Source organism: Buteo buteo, chromosome Z (genome assembly GCF_964188355.1).
Source record: "Buteo buteo chromosome Z, bButBut1.hap1.1, whole genome shotgun sequence".
Classification (NCBI taxonomy): domain Eukaryota; kingdom Metazoa; phylum Chordata; class Aves; order Accipitriformes; family Accipitridae; genus Buteo; species Buteo buteo.
This window is the reverse complement of record NC_134204.1, coordinates 39,981,979-40,000,923: the sequence shown is the minus strand read 5'-3', so window position 1 is coordinate 40,000,923 and position 18,945 is coordinate 39,981,979. Positions and strand designations below refer to the sequence as shown.

General features: G+C 39.2%; 1 protein-coding gene across 1 annotated transcript in view; it reads left to right on the top strand.

Annotated features, from left to right (window-relative positions):
- Positions 1-2,408: 2,408 nt before the first annotated feature.
- RORB (RAR related orphan receptor B) overlaps positions 2,409-18,945 on the top strand; it is a 40,965-nt gene continuing 24,428 nt past the window's right edge. Inside the window, exons 1-4 of the mRNA XM_075020817.1 lie at positions 2,409-2,483; positions 7,004-7,129; positions 12,124-12,265; positions 15,328-15,729. Of these exons, the coding sequence (XP_074876918.1) occupies positions 2,409-2,483; positions 7,004-7,129; positions 12,124-12,265; positions 15,328-15,729 (745 nt within the window). The remainder of the gene's footprint in view (positions 2,484-7,003; positions 7,130-12,123; positions 12,266-15,327; positions 15,730-18,945) is intronic.

Below are 18,945 nucleotides of genomic sequence, written 5' to 3'. Positions count from 1 at the left end.
ATACTACATCTATCTGAAAATCTCATCTCATCTATATCCTTGGACCATCACAAGCATAGCAACATTTTACTATTCATAAATTGTTAAATAACACTGCTAGATCCATCATAGTTACACTCAGGAAAGGAAAGAAAGTGTATTTGAACAAAAACTTTTTTTTTCTTATTTCTGTCCTTGTGATGGGAAAAGGTTGTTCTACTGCACTCAATTTTTTTCCTATAATTTTACCTTTTCTGCTGAATGTAAAGGCAAGTAATCTGTGCAGATCATTCTTTCCAGACTTGTTCCAAAATTAATATGTAACAATAAGATACAAAAAGATCAGATAATGTGAGCAGTTTGGAGATTACCTTTAGCTCTGCAGCAGCCATAATCATTTGAACTCATATTACTTCATCTGTCTATATCAAAGCATCTGACAATGGTTTGTAAATATTATTATGGCCCTGACACAGGTACAAAAAGTCTTCCAAAGTATGAATCTACAGTGCAGATATAAACATATTTCCTTCATTTGCAAAACCTGCAAAAAAGCTAATATATAGCATGTAATTTTGAAACTTTTCATCAGTCTACAGACATTGTCATGCATATTTCTAAGGTTTGATCTTACCTTTGCTTTTAAAAAATAAATTTTAAATGCACAGAATAAGGAAGCACACAGTAACTACATAAAGACTGGCTTTTTTCATTAAAAAAAAAAAAAAAACTGAGGTTTTAAAAGGTTGTTTTCCAATATCTTTAGAATAGTCATGCAGTAAAGGGCAGAGTTGATCTGTAAGAAAAGTTGATGTACAATTGTCATGGTTTAACCCCAGCCAGCAACTAAGCACCACACAGCCGCTCACTCACTCCCCCGCCATCCAGTGGGATGGGGGACAAAATCGGGAAAAAGAAATAGAACTTGTGGGTTGAGATAAGAACGGTTTAATAGAACAGAAAAGAAGAAACTAATAATGATAATGATAACACTAATAAAATTTCAACAGTAGTAATAAAAGGATTGGAATGTACAAATGATGCGCAGGGCAATTGCTCACCACCCGCCGATCGACACCCAGCCAGTCCCCGAGCGGCGATTCCCCACCCCCACTCCCCCCAGTTCCTATACTGGATGTGACGTCCCATGGTATGGAATACCCTGTTGGCCAGTTTGGGTTAGCTGCCCTGACTGTGTCCTGTGCCAACTTCTTGTGCCCCTCCAGCTTTCTCGCTGGCTGGGCATGAGAAGCTGAAAAATCTTTGACTTTAGTCTAAACACTACTGAGCAACAACTGAAAACGTCAGTGTGTTATCAACATTCTTCACATACTGAACTCAAAACATAGCACTGTACCAGCTACTAGGAAGACAATTAACTCTATCCCAGCTGAAACCAGGACAACAATTCAGTGCTTTTCTTTTTTTTTTTTTTTTTTTCCCCCCACTGGAAAATCCTAAAAGAGGAAGAGGGACAGAAAAGGTGTCACCAAAAAACCTTCCAAGTGACATTGATTATAAACTAAAAAAACTTCAACTAAGAGTTTGAGACCATGAAAGAAATCAGACCTGACTATTGCATGGATTTATGGAAAAACAATCTTTTCAGCAGTAATCTGTCACTCTTTTATTTCAAGCAATGATCTATCACTTTTCTCAATATCCAAATTCCAGGAGTACCACTTACCTTGAAATTCATGACAAGTTTTTACAGATCCTGTGCAGATCAAATTTACTGTGTATGCCCAGTTGGACATATAGATACAAAAAAACTTCTGCTTCTGAGGAATTGGTATGTCTCTGTACATGAGCTGCAGGACTGGCATATTTGGGAATCATCACCCTCTCTGCACATGCAGGGAGGGCCCTGAGCAGAGTGGACCTGACAGTCTGTGTAGCTCTAACGAAGTCCAGGGTCCAGACTCACAGTCAGAGTTGTGTGTATCACTGTGCGAAAAAGCTAAGATTTTATGAAGACGTTATTTTCCTGGGTGAATTCCATTACATCTGCTTACTCTAATGGCTCATTTGGGGTATGGCTGACAGCAAACGTATCTACAGACACATTAATTAACTTTAGCTAGCATTAATTAGCTTGCTGAGATATTGCTAACTATGTAGCTCTCACTGCATGACGTATGACAGAGGCTGAAAACATAGCTAGTATCCTCAGCTTTATATTTTCAGATTATTAAATACAAATGCAAAGCACCTGAAGTCTTGCTGTGAAGCCGCAGAATATCTAACCCAATGGCAAAGGAGATACCAAAATCTAGCTGGCAGCCTAACTTACAGTGGAAACTTCTATTGATGGTAATGTGCAAGGAAAAAAGCCTGTCTTACTCAGAGGTCAGGATAAAAAAAGCACAGTTGGCAACTAGATAAAAATGCTGAATATAATTAATTTGAAATCACTTAGGGATACAAACATGAAAGTGAACTGGGCCAATCTACCAGCATTTTTCAAAGAACTCCAGCTTAAGGATGATGGGAATTTTTGGAAGGTGAAGGAGCTGATTTTTTTGCTATCGGTTTTCTGATTAGCCTTGATGTTTCCAAGTGCAATCCCTCCTGGATCAACAAATTAGAGAGAGGACTTCTTCAAAGTTCATGCCCAGCATACTTTAGCACCCTCTTTTGATCAAGAACTAAATATTGAAAGCTTGAGTCTTTTTTCCCCTTGGAACCAAAGCTACAAATCTGGGAGATTATAGTCCTGTCTCTCCTGAAGGAAGTTCCTCAGATGTTAAACTGAGATTATATAAAATGTGAACTTTGCTTTCTTCTTGTTACACGACATATGCATGTGAGTGGCAGTCCTCACAAATACACAATGGACACATTAGCTGCCTTGTTGACTCTTATCTTTGTTTCAAGAGGAATTCAACAAATTAGCTGCATATCTCCTTCCAGGTTTATTCCTAATTTCATGAATATAACAATTCTTGAAACCTGATTATTGCCCTACTTTTAGGATAATGAATTTTTTGCCCTTGAGTAAATTTTTTGCTGGTAAAAAAAAAGACAAAAAAAGCAGATGGGTGTACTTGTTTATTTCTCTTGAGGCAGCATTTGAGAAAACCAGCTAAGGCTTGGTTTGAAGACGGTTTTAAGTGCATATTTGTTTTTATCCAAGTGTTCATTTCAAATGTGTAAGATGATTTTGTATTTGCTTCCTTAATAGAATTTCACCCTTCTTCCTGTTGTCCTGAGAGAATGAATTAGGTTCCAGGTGGTAAACCCAGCATCTGTAGGTTATTATTACTAGTCATGTAGAATTAATTAATTTCCATTGCGGCATTCTAATTTGTAGGGTGCCATATAAAACCAGAGGCAGTTCCCAGCCCCAAAGAACTTTAAACTTAAGTATAAAATAAGAGATGAATACCTCAGAGAGACAAGATGAACCTGTGGTACTGATGAGAGAAGCTACAGTTGCTGATAAGGATCAATCACAATGCAGTATGTATCCAAACATTATAAATGTTTCGTTAGACATCAGGGTGATGGTGCTTTTGCAGGCTTTTATCGAGTGATACGTCTCAAGACAGGATGAAAACTGAATGCGCTTGTTGAAAAATGGGACAAACGGACAGCTGAGACCTGTGTTATTGCTTGAAAAGAGACAGGAGCCATTATTCTTATTCACATTATTAAAGTTGATGGGTAAGAAGGCAAGTAGAAGGGCTTTAAAAGTGGAGATAAGTATTTTTGCTCTTAGTCCTTCCTCATGTTTACTACACTGGGAGAAAATAAGCTCTATTTCTGTGCTGCTGAAACTTATCATTGCGGCAACTCCACTATTATTAGTTCATTCCATTTTTACCTCAATATTTAGGAAGTGGTACTGAATCAATGCCTTTTACACTTGTAAGGAATTCAGAAGCGAGCTGCTTATTTTATAATAGCTATAAAGAGATGTAGGATATACAGGTCCCTGAACCGTTTGTTGGTCTAAGAGGAGAAGGGAAGAAGAAAAACAACATAAAATTATAGGCAGCTGAACAAAGATACAGCGTGAAAAATGTGTAGTAGCCTCTGACAGTCATTAAATCTGCAAAAGAAACCTGGTACACTGGGTGTTAATTACAGTAATTCAAGAGGTTTCTGGGAATACAGTGGCTTCTTTTTCATCTGGCCTGTACAATTAATGGCTCAAGTTTTCTGTTACGAATCCTTAAATTGTTTTGCTGTCTTATGAACAAAAAGAAATGCCTAGGAGACAGTGGCAGAGTCTACTTTTCCAAACTTCTTCAAATGCCTTATGTGTCCTAAAGAGGCTGCCTTTTCTGTGAGTGCTCTAAGGAGCCATGGTAGCAATTTCCTAGACATCTTGTATTTACTAATTTATAGAATGGTTAGTTTTGAATAAGTGTTTAAATGAACTGCTGAGTCGCAAGTCTAAAGTATTTATTTCATATTAATTGAAACCTGGAGACTTAACATTTACTAACCTGGTCCACAAATATTTACCATTAATGTAGTGCTTATAATTGCAAGTCATGCATGGAATTTTTGATTGCTCACAGTAACGAGTACTGTGCTAAATGCAATGAGTGTCACGGGATCAATTCTTCTGTCTCTGTTCCTATCACAGTTACAAACTGTATATGCAAGTCACATTAAAAGTACCTTCATATTGTTTGGGGTTTTTTTTTCTTCCTTTGTCTTGTCTTTTCCTGAAGATGTCGTCAGAGTCCCACTGTAGTTCCTGCCTCTGACATTGACATATGTCTTTGAGGCTTGTCAACATAAAGCAGCACGTGGCCCCAGACCTGAGCCTTGTTCCCTCCATGTGACCCAAGCAAAGACCTGTGAGCAATTAGTCAAACTATCCTCTCAAACAGCAGTACATAGAGGTGTATGTTTAAATGTTTTAATTATCTCAATGAGGATAAGGCATAGGAATTTTTGGGTAAGATCAACCTATCCAAAATTGTCAAGAACTGCAGATGCTTTTCTGTAAGGAATTGCTGCCTCTTTTATTCATCTATCATGCCAGGATGGCTAATGTGTATTGGTTTCTTAAGAAGGGAAGGAAACTAGCACCACCTAGTTCATGAAAACAAAATGGGTTACAGAAGCTAACACAAAAATTGTGGATGACATAGAAAATTTTATTTCTAGATATGAACTTTCTTAAGTACAGAGACAGGCAAGATTTTGGTTCTGGGTCATCTCCATCCATCATATATTAACAACAAGTTGCTGTTTCCTACAATAGGATTAATTCTACCCACCCTGGATTGGTAGCAGTTTAAAAACTGGTTTGCTTGTCTAAGCTTTGCCTAAAAATGTGCTTGATCAGAGACAGCATCTCAGGAAACTGAGCTTACAGTGGAAAACTAAAGTCTCTTTAGCCATCCATGAACGTCCTTCTTCCCTGGTTCCTTTGGGAAACGGTGTCCCAAGGGAATAGTTACTTGACTTTCCAGAGAAGAGGACCTGCTAGCATTCACCTTGTGGAGTTTACCTTGGTATGCCTCTACCCTGAGTAGAGGGCTAGGGGAGTAGGAGATGCAGTGCAGCTTCCAGTGGCAAATGCGGTGGCTCTGCAGGACATGGTTCTGAGTTTTGGTTGTTTAACCACGTGGTGATAGGAAGGTAACTCTTAGGAAACTCGGTTTCTCCTAAGAGTGGTGAATGATAACCATATGTAGAAACGGGGCAAAATCCAGACTATACCGTTACATTGTCACAGCATCCACTGTACAAGCATGCTTAGTGCTTAGCATACAATGTGCAGTCATTTTTAAGTACCGTTTTTTTCCAGCATTTTTTTTATAACCTTTTTGACGGCCCACAGGTCTGAAATGGGATGCTCTCCTTAGGATGAGCATCTGGACAATAATCTTGTTTCCCTGCCTCCCAGTCCTTAGGAGTTGAATGTCTCCAGTTAAAGTACTAACACTTGGCAATCCTTATGCTCAGGGTAGCCCTACTACACAATCTCTCAGCTTTGCTACCCAAGGATTTGATGAGTGACTTGTGTTGCAGAGAACTGCTGCTATTGTTGCCTTGGGCATGGAGGAAGGACGTCTACCAGGAGTACTGATCCTTAACAAGTATGATGCTACTTCCAAGTGGCAGGAGAATTGCAGGGAGGCATGCATCCCACATAGGAAAACAAATGAAAGGGAAAGAAAATAGGTTTTCCATTTCTTCTCAATGCATCTGACTAGAATAAAGGCACAGTCCTTCCATACAATTCAGATTATGAGCTCCTACAGCATCACCAAAGGAAACACACACAGGATTCAAAGCAGTTGAGGGAAGCAAAGAGCTGTGTTAGCAGAAAGAAAACATGGAAGGTAGTGAAATATGTTTTCCTTCTCTGAATTAAATGACCATTATGTTTGTAAAAGGATCTGAAACATATCCATATTCAAACATCCACATTCAAAACTATTTTCAGATAGTACTTGCCTCTCCCAGCACACAGCCACTGGCTACTTAAACTCAGTCTGTGGGCCTTGACTGCTCATGACCTGGTGCTGAAAAAAATAGCTTGAAGAGAAGGAGAAGTTAAACAATCATTTGCAAGGCCATCTCTGCTAGTGGGGTTGGTATCTTTGTGTTTTAAAGTCATAATCTGAAGGATGTGAAAAATTCATCACCTCTACTGCTTTGAAAAATGCATTACAATATAACATGTAATTCTACCTTGGCAAAATGAAAAGTCATGAATATTTGAAATGTGTAAGCAGGAACAATCTAGATAATTATTTAGGACCTCTAATGACTGTCATTACCAATAAAGATGATGAAATTAACAAGTAAAAACAAAAAAGAAGAATATGAGGAAAAACCTTCTAATTGTGAGATATCTTAAATTGTTGAAGAGTTTTGTGGGGTATGGTAGAAACTACATAATGTGAAGCAATTAAAATTTGCCAAATCAAAGCATTCAGGAACACAGAGTGTAATACAAAGCAGTTTTATATTGTCAGGGGGCTGAACAGGTTATCTGCTGTCTAGATCTAGTTTTTAAGATCTTCTTTTGAGAAAGAAAGAAATTAAATAGAATTACATACTCAAAATATTTGTCTTGTTTTCTTTTTCAGCACAAATTGAAGTGATACCATGCAAAATTTGTGGTGATAAGTCCTCTGGAATACACTATGGAGTCATCACATGTGAAGGCTGCAAGGTATGAGATTTTAATACAGCATAGTCATCAGCATCTGCATTAGCCTCAGGCATCTGTGTACAATAATACACTCTTATAGGCTTTCAAGCAAGTGGTGCCAAAGGCTGTAAAGCCTGCTGCTGATATAGATGGGTTTCATGCCTAATTTTACCAGTTGCTTTCCTTTTCATCAAATAGTCTTTAGAGTTATCTCCTCATTTGAAACATGAATTAATCACATCTGATGAATTGTAAGTGCTGATACAGAGGCTGGCAACTGTAAGTCACACCTGTTCTACCTTAAATCAGCTTGAGAGATGGATTTCTTATCTTGTTTCCTATACAATCTGTGTAACATTAAAAGTTGGCATGGTATCTCAGTTCAACATCTCAAAAGCTTACAGGTGTCAGTTTGGTCCTATTTTATCCTTTTTGTGTTCTCTGCAGGCCAAATTGTAATCTCCAAAACTAAAAATGCCTTATAGTATGAGTAGTGTAAAAGAATCCTTTGTCTTCTTCCTTATAGGCTCCAGCACAGGGCAATTGCTGGGAATTGGAAGTTAAAAAAAAAAAAAAGTGGGAGCAAAACCCCCTTCCATGCTGCTTAGTTATATTAACATATTATCCCAAGCATTAGTTCAAATAACTCAAATCAGACCCCAGGCCAAGAGAAGAAAGGCATCAGTTTTCAACCCTAAAAAAACTCTGTGATTTTATTATCTAAGGAATTATATCATTACTCATGGAAAACCAGAATTTCGTACTACATGTTGGTATTTCAGCTTTGAATGCAAATGTGAAATTGCAAAGATGGAGAAGCAGCTCCTCTGATTTCTTCTGTGTGGAAACAAACTGGTACATTTGAAAGTGGGCGCATATTTATAGAGTGAAATGGCAAGTCTGTATTTACTTAATGCTTTACAAAATTTTAGAACATCTGAAAAATCTGACAATTTGGGGGCACCCATTCCCAAAAGAAAGTTTTTGATGCCAACACATTGAGAAGCAATATATTTGCAAAGTTCAGATGTCTTTCAGAAGTATTAACAATTGTAATTGGAACAACCCGCAGTGTGTCATTGTCTTATTGTGGCACTGGACTAGAAATAAGCATCTTCTTATGATGATCACATGAAACAGGATTAGACTAATTGATCTGATACTTCAAAATTGGTGCAAAAGCTACAGGAGAAAAATGCTTTAAGCAGAAAAGCAGCATCTTGTCTCAGTATTCAGTGCCCACAGAGCAGTTAGAGGTATAGTCTCCTGTAGACGTGATTAGGGTTAATGCTGGCCCTTGTGTGTGCCTCAAGAGGAGATGATACCCCTCAGCTCTATGTGTAGACTGCTTATTGAGATAAAGAGCTTCTCTTCCACTTACAACAGTTTTAACCCTATTGTTTCTGTGCCAGTTTTGCAGTATCAGATCAATTAGTCTAATCTTGTTTTGTGAGCCTGTTGTGGAAAAAGATGTCAGTTTTCACATTGGGTCCTATGGGAGGCATCTCAGTCTGTCAGAGCTCTCTTTTAACGTAAGTGCTGTCTCGGGCAGTGCAACTCTGCTCTCCATTGCCCAGCAATTAAATAACTATTTGCTCAGCCTGAATACTAATAACTGGCCATTTCTGGCTCTTTTTTTCTGAATGCATTAGAAATCGGAATTAATTAAGAGGGAGACCATGTGTGGAAGAAAGAGGCAAGAACCACTCCACAAACATGCATACACATTGTGCCAGCATTTCAGGACACAGCATCCAAGGATTGTACTGCCAGTGGCAGTGCTACAAAATTCAAGGGACAGGAAATCCTTTAACTCTGCGTCCCTACATTAGCTATGAAACTGCAAATGCATATTATAAGTGCTTAAGGGGCATCATAAATATTACTGCTTTTTAGTGTGCATGCCTGCATGTGCTGAATAACCTGCTGAACCCATTGAAGAAAATGGTGGCTCTGTCACTATCATCATGGAGATGGCAAAACCTGAAGACAGGTTTCCACCCTATCTGTCTCTGTCGCTCCTTCTTTTGCTGAGAAGCCTTTTATCATCTCTCCTGCCTACCCCCGAACAAAGTATTTGCTACCACTCTTTTGCTATGCTTTAGGCAGTAGTTCACATGACTGTTTCCCTTCTCAGACTGACTGTAGGTGATGGATGAAGTGACTTGTTCAAGATGTCGAAAGACTTGTTGTCAGTGTTGGGAATATTGAGAAACCTGTCTTTAAGTCCATAGCTCCTTAGTAATGAACTGCATCTTCCTTCCCCCAGGTGGAATTATTCTCAGTAAATATAGCCAATACTATGTAAAGATCCCCAAAAAATGAAATTAAAAGATTGTCTGTACTTTGTAAGACAACATTTAGATCTTATGCAGGGGAAAGAGAGTACAAAAGTCTCCTTGGAAAAATAAATTACCTGCTGTAGATTAATTTTATTTAGTGACCCTTGATTTTTTCCTGAGAGGGGCAAAGAAGGAGCAAACAATTTCTCCTGTGATGAGATCAACCTTAATGGGAAAAAACAGCACTACAGGATAAGTCATAGTCAATGCTAGATGGTTGTGTGGGGTTTTTTAACTTTACTTAATTCATTTGTTCTCTCAAATCCATATCCACATAGGAGCTGCTAAAATCTAAACCTTTAAATCAGAAAATCCTCTTCATGTCAAAACCAAAATTGGCTGTAAAGTTCAGCAATTAGTGTAGAAATGTCTGAAATTAGCATCCATTTAGCCTTAAATTAAACTACTCTCCATAGTTTTAAGGAAGTTTTGGTCAGCCAGAATTAGATAAGTCCCCACCAGATTTTTTCTGAGAGTTCCCTTAAAGGACATCCATGTTTTCAAAAGTGCAAATCACGAAACTTTAAGTTAAATTAAGTTTAAATTAAGACTAAATTGTCTTTAGATATATTACAGTAACTGGTAAAACCTCCACAGGCCGGATGAAGTGAGCCTCTTTAAGCTTGACCTCAGGAACTAGCACTGCTGGTGTCCTTGGTGTGAAAGCATGCCTGTCACCTGTTGTTACTGATACCCCACACCATCCTCATTGCGTTCATGAGGACTTGAGTGAGAATTCAGGCACTACCTGTAGCAAGCAAATTGAGCCCTGTGGTGCTGTCACCCTGTTAATTCCCCACTCTCATTTCCCCAAAACGCACGGCTGATGCAATTTCCATTGCTCAGTATTACCATCTGTCAGCCTGTGCAGAGATAACAGTGGTTTTGACTGATAAATGGAGTCGCCTCTTGCATTTTGGCTCCCGTCAGAGCTGTTTGCAAACCAGTCCAGAAAGGCACAACCACTTTGGCATCACTTCTGGTGACTACTGTAACTGCAGTAATGATGCTTTCTGCCCTTTTTCTCTTCATGGCCTTCTGCAGTGGCTAGGCTATCCTCCAGCTCTCCGACCACACAACCCCACTGTCATGGTTTAACCCCAGCCAGCAGCCAAGCACCACACAGCCACTCACTCACTTCCCCCCCACCCAGTGGGATGGAGAGGAGAATTGGAAAAAAAAGTAAAACTCGTGGGCTGAGATAAGAACAGTTTAATAGGACAGAAAGGAAGAAAAAAAAATATGTGAAAATAGTAATAATAGTAATAAAAGAATTGGAATATACAAAACAAGTGATGCACAATGCAATTGCTCACCACCCACCAACCGACGCCGATTTTGTTCCCAAGCAGAGATCTGCCCCCGTGACGAGCTCCGCCCAGTTTATATACTGGACATGAGGTCACATAGTATGTAATACCCCTTTGGCCAGTTGGGGTCAGCTGTCCTGGCTGTGTCCCCTCCCAACTTCTTGTGGCCCTCCAGTCATCCTGCTGGCTGGGCATGAGAAGCTGAAAAATCCTTGACTTAGTATGAACACTACTTAGAAACAACTAAAAGCATCGGTGTGTTATCAACATTATTCGTACACTAAATCCAAAACATAATGCTATACCAGCTCCTAGAAAAAAAATTAACTCTATCCCAGCTGCCTACACCTAAAGATGCCAAAGTGGTCAAGGAACTTCTTTTGTTCATCTCTTTCTGGACTTGCTGTTCCTCTTGTCCTTTATTTTACAGTAAAGAAAAGAATATCATAAAATGCCTTCTTCCTCTCTCTTTCACTCTATAATCCTCACCCCCTGGTTTCATTCCTCTTGTCACATCTGCCATTTCTTGTGACCTTTACCATAATGGTACCTCTCGTTCTCATTCGTAGAAGCCAAGAGCTTATAAGGCATTAGGTATGGGTTAATACTCTCCTTCTAGCCTTCTGATCTTTAGCAAAATAGCCCACAGCTGGCCAGAAAAACTTCTAGGAGATAGAATAACTACAAAATTTTACATAGATAAAATGGATAATCTTATATTCCATTGAAATGGAAAATGTCATTACTTTCTCATGGTAGTGTCTAAAGGTGTTGCTTTCTTCTTTGTGTGTTGGCTTTACTTGATACAGTCATTAAATCCTAGTGCTTTTGTGATGCTTGAATTTGAATTACTTTTCACTCCTGAAGTGTATAGTCCCTCCAGATCAGATCAACATTTGCCAGCTTAAATTGAGCAGCAGATTTCAGCTTCTAACGCTATGCATAGCCAGTGCTGGTTATTACCAATCTTTTCATTACAGGAAGAAAACAGTCAGAACAAGTACTTTTAAGTCATCTGTTAACAAATGCTGACAAGCTTTTCCTCTATTAGGAGCAAGCATTCGATGATACATAGTCGTTATTGCACAATAAGAATGCATTCTGTAACATTATTGTTTGTGTTTTAACAAAGTAGAATTACATTCTCTGCAGAATAAAGCACAATTCTCCTTGTTATAAGTAAATGTTCTTTAATTTCACTATAAAAGGCCAACACATCTGCAAAGCCACAGCATAAGTAGCATTGCACTAAATAAGAGTATATTGGAGTCATTTACATGGTTCTCTGTGTGTGTGCATGTATGTGTGTGCACACATATATGCACATGGTAATACTCTGTCTCCCTTGCTTTCTTGCCCCTAGGGATTCTTTCGGAGGAGTCAGCAGAACAATGCTTCCTACTCATGCCCAAGGCAGAGAAACTGTTTAATTGACAGAACCAACAGAAATCGTTGCCAACACTGCCGACTGCAGAAATGTCTTGCCCTGGGAATGTCTCGAGATGGTAAGGAGTCAAGATTCCTGCTTCACGCCTAAACCCTTTGAAACTCTTCTTCACTGCTGACTTAAACTCCCTCTAGATTTCTGGAAAAAGAGAGAGAAGAAGCTCTTTGCTTTGTAATGCACGCACTGTGAGACACGAATCTTTGTCATTCAGTTAACAAAGAAAGCTATTTTCATGGGGAGGGTGGGGAAATTGTGAAATGGAGAGCAGTATTAGTTTGGAACAGAAAGAATCAGAAGTGACATGTGTTGTTCTGACCAAAAGCACAAAAAGGTCACCTCTGAAAAGGTGGATTTATATTCCAGTTTAGATAGCCTCTTATATTAGGCATTAACATTTATCTTAAATATTGATGTGTGAAAGCATCTCTTTCCTTGAGATCTCTAAAGGTCTGTGACAGTAAATAGGCAGTTAAGAAGAAATTTACACCTTGATAGCATTAGGGGTTTCTGTTTGTTTTATTCAGAGCACTTGACCAAATATTGTGCTTTGCTAAAAAAAAAAACATTTTTTTTACCTGTACATTGCCCCCTGTCCCCATCTGGGTCTATAGAAGAAACATGTCATAGTTTAGAACTGAAAATGGACACTACAACAGAGGAAAGCTCCACAATGTATCCAATACCAGGATCCTTTGGTCCCTGCAGCGCTCTAGTCCACCTTCCAAGCTGTGGTGTGACAAGCCATGATCTGCAGACTGAGGATGTGCACCACACCAGAGCTGCGGGCAGTGGGAGGTTTGGGCAAGGCTGCCCACAGCCAACCTGCCTCAGCCACCACTGCTTTCTTCAGTATCCTGGGGGGTTCCAGCTCACAGACACGTTTTAAACAGTCAGGAAGTATAAGAAAATGTTTTATTTTTGAAGGCAGTTTATATTAATTTCAATTGCCTGGCAGCATTTTCTGTCTTAGAAAGTTTACACAAAATGTGTCATTTGAAATTAACAGTCATCGATGGAGATGTTATTGAAAGACCTATCTCTTTAGATGGTCCACAGCTTATAAACTTGTTTTAAGTTTGGACTGTAATCGGTCTTTTCCTACCTCAGCGTGTCTCATGTCTCACTGAAACAATTTGCTCACCAGTCTCACCAGTCTGGAAGGGGCCTTTCAGTCTAGCCTTTAATCCCTGAACTCTTTTTGGTCCAAGGATGCAGCTTACTTGATGCCTTAGCTCCCGATTCTTCCTGGAGGAGATTAAAGTAGTAACATTTCAGTAATTTAACAGCACATGCTTTCCTCCTAAGAGTAATATCTTCCAATGATTTGAGGTATCACAGGGGCGTTTTAATGTGACTGACAGCACTGTCTTCCCAACCTATAATTCAGGGACCACTGCATACAGACAAAGGGAGCAATTCTTCTGAGAGTATTGCTTTCTTCTCTCATTGTTTATGTAAGGGTGTTTATACCTAACAATATTAAGAGCTCTTGCAAGTCTAAAATAAGCTGTATGTATTTTTTTAACAGAGAAATTGAATGTGATTTTTACCTCTCAGCCATGTAACAGATTCATTTTTATCACGCAGAGGCAGGATGCTAATTGACAGCAGCTGGGGAATCCAATTAATGAATATATAATGAGAATAAACAGTGGGTGTTTGTTTTTATTACTGAGGCCTTAAATTTGAAGAAAATACACAGTTGCATTTTTCAAAATACAGTCACTGTATATTGTCTGTAAGGGTGTGCAATGCACCATGGACTGTGTTCTTGTGAGGTAGCTTGCAGGCTGTGTGAAGGGCTGCAAGTAACCTGACGATGGCAACAAGAAAAAAAAAAAATCTTAGTGTAAAAAAGTGCAAATAAGTTGAAGAGGCTGCCATCTCTTTGGTGTTGCGGCACTGCCTTTTCATATTACACTATTCCTTTTCTATTCTTTGTCCCGACTGAAGATTTTCACATTCATCCACATGTGTAGGCTCAGACTCTTCTCGAGGGCTATAGCTGAACTATAGGGTAGCAAAAATGAGAGCCAAGCCCATTCTGTGCTAATAAATGTGATGATTCTGAATTGATTCCAATTACAGATGGACAGGAAATACTCAGCATTGGAAAATACACCTTATAATATGTAGAAATTAGTATTTCCAGAGCAACATCATCTTATCTGTGCTCTGATAAATTATGCTGAATGTATCCCTCATCAGTTTTGGAGCACAATTAACAACTATGTCTGCTCTGAGATCCCAGGATCTAGCCCAGTAGAAAGCCAGAATTTATAGAAAGATGGGGCAGGGGGGATGGGGGAAGATAATCAGCCATGACCCACTGTATATGCAGTCTGTGGATTTAGAACTCCTCCTAGTTCCACAGCAATCAAGCCTATCATTTTTGAAAATTTCAATCTCAGTGTAATGAACCCTGTTCCTGGGGAGAGTGGTTTGCACTCTGGTGTTTTCCTCTCTTTCTCATCAGAAGGAATGCATGGATTTATGCATGGAGATTATGTAAATTGATTGTGTAAATCCCTGAGACTTCCCTCTGTGGAAAAGATGACATTCATTTGTGCTGTTTACCTTCAAATCTGTTATTTTCCTCTAGGTTCTAACTCTAACCTGTAAGATTTTTTTTTTGAAAAAGTGTGAAGATAACACCCCATTGAAAGGATGAGATAATAAGGCTTTAGGGCTTGTTTTAATCCAGAGTACTAATCCTGTTAGTGCACTGTTTAAAGGTTTGTGGAAAGTTGGTAAATCACATGGGATATGAATCTACAGACTGTACATTTCATACAGCTCTGGGTTGTTGTTCAGTGAACACAGAGATATAAAAAGATGCATGGGCTTTTTAATATTCACAGTGGGAACTGAACTGCTTGACTGAGGCCCTCCTGTCAAATAGGAGTCATTGTCGTCACCTTGTAAATCCAAGCACACAATACTTTTTCCTTTGTGAGATGCATATGGTGTAAAGCTTTGCATCTGCTCTAATTTCCACAGAAAAAGACAAGTTTCCACAGATAAAGTAATGCTGAAAGTAAATGTCAAGAGTGGTGGGGTTCAGGAGAATCAAGAAAAAATGAAAGACAACAATGGTTTGCATTGTGCTTTGCTTTTCAGCTGTGAAGTTTGGAAGAATGTCCAAAAAGCAGAGGGATAGCTTGTATGCTGAAGTGCAGAAGCACCAGCAGCGACTGCAGGAACAAAGGCAGCAGCAGAGCGGTGAGGCAGAAGCCCTCGCCAGGGTTTACAGCAACAGCATCAGCAATGGCTTGAGCAACCTGAATAACGAAACTGGCAGCACCTACTCAAATGGGCACATCATTGACCTGCCGAAGTCTGAGGGTTACTATAACGTGGATTCTGCCCAGCCTTCCCCAGACCAGTCTGGGTTAGACATGACTGGAATCAAACAGATAAAGCAGGAACCTATCTATGACCTCACCTCTGTACCAAACTTGTTTACCTATAGCTCTTTCAACAATGGGCAATTAGCTCCGGGGATATCCATGACTGAAATAGGTAAGGAAAATTCTTATTGCTCTAGTGTAATGTGTATATATAAGCTAGATTGCAATATTGTCTGTATTAAAATATTATATAGGCATTCCATACACAGGTACACAATAATCACATGTTCACACATGTATATGTGCACACATACAGGGAGCAAAGGAAAGAAAGACAGTCTGGCAGTATTGACACAATATCAAGGCAGTTCTGGTTTTATGAAAACCTGAAAATTATGCAGTTTCCTAAACTCAGCAGTTCATGTTCTGTTTATGAAATAGGAGCATCAAAGTAGGTGATAAATCAATCAGAACCAAGTGATAATTAGTAGTGGGGAGCTTGTTTCAAATGAGCTCATTACTAGCAGGGTTAAATGATCTCTTCAGCCAGCCATCCATATTCTTGTCAACACCCAGAATCCCCATGGCAGCTAATTCTAGGGTATTTATTGTCAAAAAGCACCAGCTCGCTACTGCTGGTGCATGGATGTACATGCAGAGCAGGTTCACTGAATTTGTGAGGTGCACAAACTCTGAATATAGTTGAATGGATACCCTTGCTCTGCTGCTTGAATGCCTTGGAGAACCTGTCCCTTGATTTCTTCTTTGAAAAGTAGCAAAGAGACCTCTCTGTGAGATGAGATGGTTTGAAAGGCAACAGCTAACAGTGTTCCTTCTCTAAGGAGGATTTCTGTTCATCTAATGCCTCTAGTCATACCTCTCCAATGCAACTGGAAGTACTACTTCTATTATAAAGAAATAACATGAAAGAAGATTGGCATCCTAATTAGGTACTTCCCACCTCAACAAGTAAAGTATGCTGAGTCAGTCGTGGTTCAGAATATAATCAAAGGGTAACACTTCGTTAATGGAATTTAATTAAAAAGAAAGAAGAAGGAGGAAAAAAGAAAAGAGATGGTATTCAAGAGCACCCATAACAAATTAATTAAAGTCACATCATAAAACCTGTCTATAGTTCTGGCGTGGCCTTGCTGCCTCACGGAGGTACACTGAGATGTGCAAATTTATGTGTGTACTCAGACCTACTGAGGGGCCTGGAGATGTGGCATGCGCTTGATATATATTGCAGAAAGGGTGTATGTAGTAGTTACTGTCTGATAAAAAAAATGAAAGTACAGCTAGAATCTGTAGCATGTTTTCTACCCATGGATGCTCATGTACAGGAAGCTGTATAACAAATTGTGTGCTTAACTGTGAATTGTGGAGGAGAAAGTTATGCTTTTCTGCCACTCTGTTTAGCAGGACATGTTTTGTTATCACATTTGCCCTAGGCTGCTGTCCAGTGAAGTCTTACACCCAGAGCACAGCAGTACAGAGGATTAGTGAGGTACATCTGCTCCAGCTGCCTTCTTGGCTCTTGTGGCCATATGAGTATTACTCACATGTGGCTTATGCAAACCTCAGTCCTGCAACAGTGGTTTGCGGTACTCCAAACCAGCTGAGAGACAATTTAAACGGTCATAAGAGCTGTTTTCCTGCAGCACCCTGTACCAAAGGAAATGTTCCTGGAGAGACTGACCTCCCAGAGGAGGTACCAGAAATATGACAGTTCTGACAGTCCATGAATTAGGGTTTGTGCTCAGTTACAGAGGTGAGCACAGAAAGTGGGGAAGACCCCAGAGCACAGGGACCGGGACATAGCAAAGGGCCTGTCTCTGAGCTGACAGCAAAATTCAGGTGCTGGGATTTACCTCTCTTCCTTTTGAAATTGGAACTGGGGCTCCTAAACTGCTAGGATTTTACTCAAGCACTGCTGTATGTCATTTGTGGCATGTACAGCAGAGAGGTAAGGGTGTTAGTGAGAGATAATGTAGTACAACGGATCAGCTGACACAACTGAAAAAATGGAAGAGATGTACCATAAAGTATTGGGATTAGTGCACAGGCAAATTATATTTTCAGTGTTTGAAAACAAACAGAAAATACCTCTTAATGCTGCAGTGGATTGTTGGACCATCTGTAAAGCTGCAGTCTTGCAGTCAAAGCAGGAAAACTCTTAAGTACTGGGATGCATTGATTTCATATTAGAGTGTGCTTAAATTTCACTGCAGCAATGTATCTTACTCACTCCAGTGAGATTTAGGAAAAAGCTCAACTCATGTTAAATAGAAGTTACTGCCTTAACTGTTAATGAAATCATAGAGAATATATAGGAGGTGGAAAAGCTATACTGCATTGATCCTCATGCCTGATAGAAATTTCTTTAAACTACCTTGTCTAGTGATATACTGAACTGTTGCTTTATGTATCCCAGATGATGTTAGTTCTTTTCCCCACTGAAGACTTTCTACCACATTCAAATTTCCAGTCTTAGTTTTCTTCTGGTCTTTATATTCTTCAAATACATGTATTTTTTTAAGCACAACCTCACTTGCCATTTGTCTGATCTTGATTGGAACGCTATTAATTTTTTCCTCATAAATGAATGTGTGAGGCTCCTTCCATCCTTGAGCACCTAAAAGTTGCTGTAAGCTCTCAAAGGGACAGACTTCTTCACAGACAGCCCAGAATCAAAGTAGTCTTTGCAGCTTCCGCATCACATGCCAGCCAATATCCAGTTCACTTATTCCTTCAGTGTTACTGCTTTGCTTGTTTCTCACTCACTTCTCTCCTGTACAGGGCAGTTTTTATTAAGATTCCTCTGACCGCACATTTCTAAACCTGAATCCCCTTTTCTCTTTCTTATTTTTCTAACCTTTTCAATCCTATTACATTATGTCTCAGTCCTCACTGATGCTTTGTGACTTCTTTCAATTTAGAATTATCTCTTCATTTAATTAGCATGTTGTGAACCTTCTCTTTCAAATTATTAATGAAAATGTTAAATGCTTGTAAAACAAGTTCTAACAATGGTCCCTGCAGCACCTGACTAAACAACTTGCTGCAATTGCATAAATTACTTTAGTATTTACTTTTTGCTTGCTATCCAACAGTAAGGTTCTCTGAAAAATCCAAGTAACAAGTCTTACTTTCCCTGTCAGTTTAATTCAGTTATAAAAATAATATTTTCTAAGACACTCTAGGACATAATTTACACATGATTTACATTGTTTTCTTCACATGTTAATTTTCTAATTCCACCAATGGTCAGGCCTACTTTGATCTTTAACAGAGCTTTCCTTTAATTTGAATGTGAAATTGCTCTTTTTCCTGAACATACCTTCATCTGCAGTAGACTTTGTAGTGGAAATAGATGCAACTTAACAGT